We start from the raw sequence: 8,857 nt of genomic DNA, 5'->3' as shown, positions 1-8,857 counted from the left end.
ACAACTCCAAAACCTATTAAACTGGCTGACAACGTACCTTTAAAGACCCAAGCTGATGTTGGTCAGGAAACCCAGGTCTATTATGTTAAATAAACCAGCTCCAATAAATATGTCACTGAAACATTGTCAGGTCATCTCTTTGACTCTTTTTGCTACAAGAGCATCACAAATTGAAAATTCGGTTCGGTTCCTTGTCTCAGTTGGAATGTGGATGAAAAATCAGAAGCAATTTGATCTTTGATTATCAACCACTGGTCATCGGCAAGAGAAATGGAACTTCTCTACAATACAATTGTCTATAATACTTCAATTCAAAGACAAACAATGAGTGATACGTTTAAGTGGATGTTCACAGCATTAATGCAACACAAGAACTTTAGTGTTTACAGCAAAAAACTAGAGTTAAAAGGGATTCCCCCCCACCCACAGCTTAACCTTTCATCTCTATTACATTTAAAGGGAATTTTCATTCATCTAGTAGTGTTGTTTGGAACGCAAAATCTGGGTCTCCACAAACCTACTGCGGGAGCCAAAGGAACCTCTGCAGAAATATTGCCAGTTGAGTAAAGAAGCAATTTCTGATACCGAAATCTATTAAACCATATTTTAAAAGAACATTTCAATTTGTAGTTTTTAAATAGAGATTACTGTCAGCAACTTTTAACACATTTGCAAAAATCTTTTCTTTCTTTCATTCTAAAACAGCTTTTTGAAGTATGTTATTGTCACTGTTGAATAAGTAAGATTAATTTGAAACAGCTGTGGTGACTAACACTAAATTACAGATTTGTAGTAACAATACATTCTCATTTGAAATGTATTGAATAGTGCAGTTAAAAAATAAACTAAGGAGATATTTTGGGCTCATTTGTAGTGATCCATTTGAAGAAAGTGCTCTCTAAAATGTCGTAGACTCAGATGAATCTCTCATGCTTATGATTTTTGCTAGATTTTTTCGAATTGCATCCCAGCCTAGATGGTGTGAATATTTCTGTGCATCCAGTGCTGGGACTTGTGCCTTTGTCCCTACTGCTTCACTAAGAATTTCTTCAACCCTGAAATAAAAAATTAAGTTTCAAATAAATGAAATTTGCATTTGAAATTCAAAGTGATTAAGCTAAATGCTGCAATCAGGTTTTTGGATTACCCGATATACCACTTGTCATCATCAAAACCCAGTGATCTTCCAGGAACTCCTGAGCGGATTCTTAGAAATACTGGAACTCTTCGCTCCAGAAGCAGGATTGTAGCTGCAATCTGAAAGAGATGAATTAACAATCTAAAATCAAATTTATGCAATTGCCATTTTACATTTTAAAACAAATAAAATCAGATGATGGCATTGCACATCTGTCTGTGTTGATTTAATCCTGTTACTACACTACCACATCATCTCCCAAATACTGAGCATCAATGGAGCATATACTGTAGCACAATAACAGTCACTGCGAAGTATCTTAAAGGTTCATTTGTTTGGAAAGTGTGGCACTGAGAAGCAAAAGCCATAGAAAGTCAGAAAGGGCATTGGCTGTGTCTTGGTTCAGTAAAAGTTGCCTGGTTGTCTACTGGAGGAATGAATGTCTGCAAGGATACACTGTAGGAATGTGAGAAAGAAGTTAAGAGGAAACACTGAGAAGTCAGGGTGAGACATAGTGACAAAAGTTCAGTAGCACTAGTGCGCTTCCACTACTCTGCTTAACATTAACAAATTGGTTCTACGGCCTAAGAAAGGTGGGAAAGGAGAGAGCTATGCCGCACACTGCTGCACCTTAATGTATAATCACACCCAGAGCCTCGTGTGCTCTTCTCATTTCCTCCATTAGAGAGGAGCTACAGGACCCCGAAAACACACACTTAATGATTCAGAAATAGCTTCTTTGCCTTTGGCATCAGATTACTCAACAGTCCATGAACCTTGTGAGCACCATCTCAGTATTCCTTTTTTTCTTATAATCTATGCTGATTTTATATAATTGAACATTACTGCTGACTAATTTCTAACCTTTTGTCAGTGATAATAAATCTGATTCTCTAAGAAGAATCTTAGAGTAGTGTTAGTAATCCTGTTGAATTATCTCACTTCCTGCAGAGCTCTCTTTTCCACTTTCTAATTAATTGATGTATACATTTCAGAATCAAATTTCAAAAAGCAAAGCTTACTTGTACTTTCCACAGTTCTTCTCTTTCATATGCAATTCTCCAGTATGTGTCGTCCATCATTGCAATCAACAGATTTAATAGCAGAAGGTACACAAAGATCATGTATAATACATAGCCAACATATATGATGCTGGGTGTTGGTTTGTCGTATGGGACTGGAAGGTCAATCAAGCCCATCATCAGCTCAACTGTGGTGTACATGGTCATTGAAAAGTCCCTGAAATATGGATAATTTCTCAAATCCAGAGTCTGAAACATAACATAGAATGCTGCAAAATGAAGGGAAAGAGAACCATAAGAGATTTGAATGTTAATTGTAAATAGTGCTACGTTTCCCATTGGTAGGGTAAATAGAGAAGGTTACTGGCATTGCAAGAAGATGGGTGCTCTCAGTATCTTCAGTAAAAGAAACTTCTCATTAGTCATTCAATGTCAAGGATTCTCTTAAAATTATGAACAAAGCAAAGACCCAGAATTTGATCTTGTTAAGAAAGCACAGCTGCTGGTGTTGTTCAGTGGAACTCCAGCAATTTCTGCCATCTGCACTTGCAAATTTAAATATAACATCTGGATATAGGTCCAACTCCACTTATAGCGGTGTTCCATTGCTGGGAACTATTTTTAACCTGACTAGTTCACAAGTTAGATCTGTGGCCAGGAACCACGTTCCTATGTGGCAAAAGATGTTGGAGGTCCTGCAGCAGCTGGCAAGTCTATACTGCCTGTCTCCCAGGTGCACGTTCATATGTGGGGGCTGTATATTCGTCGGGCATTGGTAAGATAGGGAGGACATGTAACATCATGTCCACCCTATCTTACCAGCAATACCTTGCTTTTCCACAATGTGCACTGCTAAATACATCCAAGACAGAATCAGAAGTTTGACCTGCACTTCAATATTTTAATACAGAAATAAGGTGGAAGTGAGTTTTTAACATGATGCTGAGGCACAATTACAGTGATTGTCCTCATGGCCTTGAAGACGAAAAATATAGAGCTTTGGTTTATTCCAGTTGGTTTATAAAATTTCAGATTTACTTATAGTTCCATATATAAGTCCAAATTTTCACTTTGGTTTCTGAAATACATTTACTACGTTGCTGTATATTACATTTGACCCATTGCCTGTCTTTAACTGATAAGCAATTTTGATAACATTCCTGCTGCTGGACATCAAAAACTGGCATCAAATGACAGATCCAGCCCATTGGACTCTAACCAGTCACTCACTGACATAATTCTGTGAACTGGCTTCCAATAAGAAAGGAATTGGTGTTTAGAGTGTTGTTTTAGTTTTGCATTCTATGGTCCCAGATCGCTGTGGAAACTGATAACTAAAACCATAAATGAAACAAGATTATAGAGATTGATGTGGGGTAGGCTGTTGTCAGACTCTTTTTGCTACATCATATCTATGTTACTTTTCAAAAGATTCTAAATCATTTATAATCAATGTATCATAAACTTAATGTTTTAATTAATTATAAAACAAGCACATACCAGAGGTAAATCCAGTGATACAGATAAGCACCAGGCAGCACCATTGCATAAAATCACCAAAAATAATCTGCAAAAAAATAACAGAGCACGAGTGAAATAGTTGGAAATGGTCACATTGTATTACAAGTTAATCTGGTTGTAATTATTAAACAACTCATCTAACATGTTTAAGCACAACATTTGAAAAACATATTAATTGACATTTAATAAATTTTAACCAATATTTTCTATAGTATGCATCCATAGATTAAATGCCTCAAATCCATATGCTACAAGGGCCTGGACAGGGCGCCATTGTGGTGTATCTGACAGCACAATGTTATTACAGCTCAGGATATTGGAATTTGGAGTTCAGTTCCGGTGTACTCCAAAAGCAAGGTTGCACATTCCTTCCTTGGCGGCATGTGTTTCCTTCGGGTGCTCTGGATTCCTCTCACAGTCCAAAGATAGACTGATTAGTAGGTTAATTCAAAATTGCAAATTGTCCCGTAATTAGGTTAGGGTTAAATGGGGGGGGGGGGCAGTTGCTTGGTGGTGCAGTTCAAAGGGCCAGAAGGGCCTGCTGCATGCTGCAACTGTAAATAATAAAATAAAGCAAATAAATTCCATGCACGGGAGAATGGGAGCAAAGGTGAAGGCTGAACTGAGGGTTTCATTTCATATGGTTCCATTCATCACATGAAATTTATGCTGGGGTTCCTGCTCTTGATAGTTTGGGTAAACATATCCTGTACTTGCTTATTCTACTTCAGAAAAGCACATATACAGGTGTCCCCCACTTATCCAACGTTCGCTTTACAAAACCTCACTCTTACGAAAGACCTACATTAGTACCCTGTCTTCGCTTTCAGAAGGTGTTTTCACTGTTACAAAGAAAGGCAGGGCGTGAAAAAATCAGCACGCGATAAAAGGCACCCTGAGCAGCCGCTCTGCCCCGGATTCTCGCCGGCATTGCTTAAACACGTTGTATTGAGCAGCCGTTAGCAAGATGAGTTCTAAGGTGTCGGAAAAGCCTGAAAGAGTTCGTAAGGTTGTTACACTTAGCGTAAAACTAGACATAATTAAGCGTTTTGATCGTGGTGAATGAAGCAAGGACAAAGTGAGTTTGGCTTGTGGAAGCTGACGAAGATGATGTTGAAGAGGTTTTGGCATCCCATGACCAAGAACTGATAGATGAAGAGCTGATGCAATTGGAAGAGGAAAGGATAACAATCGAAACCGAATGCTGTAGCGAAAGTGAAGTCGTCCAGGAACTGAACATAAAGCAACTATGTGAGATTTTTGCTGCAATGACAAAGTACGACTTTAATTTTGAAAGGGTACGTAGGTTTAGGGGATATTTGCAGCATGGTTTGAGTCCTTACAAAGAACTGTGTGATAGAAAAATGCGCGAGGCTCAGCAGTCAAGCAAGCCTTCCACATCAGCCACGACAGACGACAAACCTCGACCTTCGACATCGAGGCGGGCAGTCATAGGAGAAGATGAGTTGCCTGCTCTAATGGAAATAGACGACGAGAAGACACCCCAGTGTCCCACCACCCCAACACCCAGGCTGCGGACAGATACTGTACCGATTCGCGGAGAATGAAGCAGTAGCCGGGAGGCACACAGCACATCTTTAAGAAAAAAGCCGAAATAAACATGCTAATTAATTAGGTGCCGCCCCACACTTAAATGTCGGCCCAGATCAAAGGTGATGCAATCGGCAATCGGCAGTGATCTGGGCCGACAATTACGTGCCAGGCAGCACCTAATTAATTAGCATGTTTATTTCGGCTTTTTTCTTAAAGATGTGCTGGGTACCTCCCAGCTACCGTTGGACCCCTGCATGCTTCGCAGTTCGGTATCTGTCGGTGGTCTGGAGGGTGGGGGCCACTGCACCAGCCAACCTGCGACGACTCAGTCTAACACACCAACATCAGTGTGCTCGGTGCTGTCCCGATTCCGGTAAGTGATACTACACTGTACATACATTATTTCTACTTTATATCAGCTGTGTATTTTTACGTGTTGTTTGGTATGATTTGGCAGCTTCATAGCTTAAAGGTTACTGGAGAGTGCTTGCGCCGGGTTTTTGCCAACAGCGCTTGCGTGAGATTTTCTGCCAACGGCGCTTGCGTGAGATTTTCGCTACGGAGAACAGTTCAGTAATGATTGTAGAAAAGTATTTCTACTTTATATAGGCTGTGTATTTATCATATCATTCCTGCTTTTATTATGTGTTACTGTTATTTTAGGTTTTATGTGTTATTTGGCATGATTTGGTAGGTTATTTCTGGGTCTGCGAATGCTCACAAAATTTTCCCATATAAATAAATGGTAATTGCTTCTTCGCTTTACGACATTTCGGCTTACGAACTGTTTCATAGGAACGCTCTACCTTCGGATGGCGGGGGAAACATATATCTAGAGGCGAGGCTATCAATGGCAAAATTCAAATCTACTTGTATGCCCTTTCCATCAAAGAAGAATTAGTCCTTGAGAGGGGCAATGTCCTGGCAAACGACAACACTAGAAAAGGCACTGTGCCAGGCTCCACCACATATTTTTCACTTCTAGTCTCTGTTCCAACTTACAGTGACAGTATTTCAAACGGTAAATGATGTCACGTTTTCATCCCCCTGTTTCACACAAAATGCTTGACACAACTTACTTCAGATGTTCCATGTGTAAAGCTACCACTGATGCTCAAGAGCAGATGACCAAGGGGGATTCAACTGGAACAATCACTGAGTCTGCTTCCACATGTACCTGGGTGACTGTCAGGAGTTGGAATGGGGATGGGCGGCCATTGAAGAGGATCCCTGTGGCTCTTCCCCTCAACAGCAGATATACTGTTTTGGATACTGTTAGAGTCTGGCTCTGTGGCTCAGAAATTAAGGAGGTGAGCTATCATGTTAGTGGATTCATTGCTTAGGAGAACAGAAAGGAGGTTCTGTGGACGAGAAAAATTCCTGGATGGGATGCTGCCTCCCAGTTGCTGGGATCAGGGGCACCTTGGATTGAGTCCATAGCATTCTTAAGTGGGAGGGTGAGCAGCCAGAGGTTACAGTTCACATCAGTACAAATGACATGGGTAGGAAGGATGACGATGTCCTGCAAAATGGATTCAGGGAGTTAGGAGCTAACTAAAGGACAGGACCTCCAAGGTTGTGATCTCAGGATTGCTACTCATGCCAAGTGCTAGTAAGGCCAGAGATAGGAAGATTATAAAGTTTAACTGATGGCTAAGAAGCTGAGGCAGGAGGGAGGGCATCAGATTTTTTGGATCACTGGGCTCTTTTCCAGTGAAGGTGGGGCCTGATCAGAAAGTTTCCTAGTGCTGCACAGGGGAGAGGGGGAATAACTAGAAATGTAAGGGAACAGAAACCAGAACATTAGAACAGATAGTGAGTGGTTGTGGAGATAGATGTTGTCAAACCTGTGTACAAAGTCAGAAATCAAAAAGTATACCATGGGGGATTAATGTTCTCAGCTGCAAGGAGTATGGTAGGAAAGGTGGATGAGCTTAGGCATGGATCAACATGTGGAATTATGACATTGTAGACACTAGTTAGACGGTTGCAGGAGGGGCAGGACTGGCAGCTCAGTATTCTGGGGTTCTGCTGTTTTAGACATGATAGAGTGGGAAGGATTAAATGGGGAGAAGTGGCATTACTAGTCAAGGAAGATATTACGGCAGTGCTCAGACAGGGCAGACTGGAGAGCTTGTCTAGTGATATTTTATGGGTAGAAATGAGGAATAAGAAAGATATGACCAGGTTAATGGGATTGTATTATAGACTACTCAACAGTCTGTGGGATTTAGAGGAGCAAGTTTGTAAAGATCGCAGACTTTTGCAAGAAACATAAGGTTGACAGTAGGTGATTATAACTTTCCACATATTGACTGGGATTTCTGTAAAGAGTTTGTTAAATTTGTTCAGGAAAGTTTCCTTTTATCAGTACATAGAAATCCCAACTACAGAGAGTGCGGTACTAGATCTCCTATTAGGGAATGAGACAGGGCAGATGACAGAAACTTGTGAAGGGGAACACTTCTAATGATCATAATGCTATTAATTTCAAGGTAATCATGGAAAAAGATTCATCTAGCCCTCGGGTTGAGATTCTAAATTAGGGGTGTCAGGCCTCCAAAAGTGAAATTTCAAGAGTTTGTATGTTCCTGTCAAAATAAAAAGTAAGGATAACAGGTTTGGGGATCCTTGGTTTTCAAGAGATATTAAAGTCCTGGTTAAGAAAAAAGAAGAGATGCATTTCAGGTATGAGCAGCTGGAACAAGTGAGGTACTTGAGTAGAAGAAATGCAAGAAAACACTTCAGAAAGAAGTCAGGAGGGCTAAAAGAAGGCATGAGGTTTCTCTAGCTGACAAGGTGAAACAGAATCCTAAAGGCTTCTTCAGATATATTAAGAGCAAAAGATAGCAAGGGACAAAATTGGTCCTCTGGAAGATCAGAGTGGCAATCTATATGTAGAGGTGAAAGAAATAGGGAAGATCTTAAATGATTTTTTTGCATCTGTATTTACTTGGGAGATGGACACAGAGACTATAGATGTGAGGCAAAGCAGTAGCGATTTCATGGACCCTATAACAGCTTACAGAGGAGGAGGTATTTGCTGTCTTGAAGCAAATTAGTGTGGTTAAATCCTCCAGGGCCTGACAAGATGTTCCTTCAGACCCTTTGGGAAACTAGAGCAGAAATTGTAGGGGCCCTAGCAGAGAAATTAAAATATCCTTAGCCACAGGTGAGGTGCCAGAGTGTTGGAGGATAGCCAATGTTGTTCCGTTGTTTAAGAAAGGCTTTAAGAATATACCAGGAAACTATAGTCTGGTGAGCCTAATATCAGTACTGGTAAAGTTATTGGAAGGTATTCTAAGGAACCCAATATAGAAGTATTTGGATAGACATGGACTGATTAGATATTGTCAACATGACTTTGTATGTGGTAGGTCATGTCTAACCAATCTTACAGAGTTTTGTGAGGAGGTTGAATGGACAAGGGAATCACTAACGAGTGATCCCTGCAGAAAGCAGAGACTGGGGATGGGGGTAGGGAGCTAAAGGTATGTTCGGTAGTAGGATCCCATTGAAGATGGCGAAAGTTGTAGAGAATAATGCACCTCTCAGCTTCTTACTTCAACCTCCTCCCCCACTCCCCCAATCACCTTCTACTCTTTCCCATCCTTCCATCTTC

At 40.6% G+C, this 8,857-nt stretch overlaps 1 protein-coding gene across 1 annotated transcript in view; it reads right to left on the bottom strand.

The window, feature by feature from the left end:
- Positions 1 to 898: 898 nt before the first annotated feature.
- The window catches only part of LOC140197024 (transient receptor potential cation channel subfamily V member 6-like), a 34,563-nt gene continuing 26,604 nt past the window's right edge, over positions 899 to 8,857 (bottom strand). Inside the window, exons 12-16 of the mRNA XM_072256959.1 lie at positions 4,465 to 4,482; positions 3,661 to 3,727; positions 2,161 to 2,429; positions 1,148 to 1,257; positions 899 to 1,055 (exon numbers count right to left, since the gene is read on the bottom strand). Of these exons, the coding sequence (XP_072113060.1) occupies positions 899 to 1,055; positions 1,148 to 1,257; positions 2,161 to 2,429; positions 3,661 to 3,727; positions 4,465 to 4,482 (621 nt within the window). The remainder of the gene's footprint in view (positions 1,056 to 1,147; positions 1,258 to 2,160; positions 2,430 to 3,660; positions 3,728 to 4,464; positions 4,483 to 8,857) is intronic.

Source organism: Mobula birostris, chromosome 4, assembly GCF_030028105.1.
Source record: "Mobula birostris isolate sMobBir1 chromosome 4, sMobBir1.hap1, whole genome shotgun sequence".
Taxonomy (NCBI): Eukaryota; Metazoa; Chordata; class Chondrichthyes; order Myliobatiformes; family Myliobatidae; genus Mobula; species Mobula birostris.
Note: the sequence above shows the minus strand (reverse complement) of the source record. Positions and strands in the feature narration are given on the sequence as shown.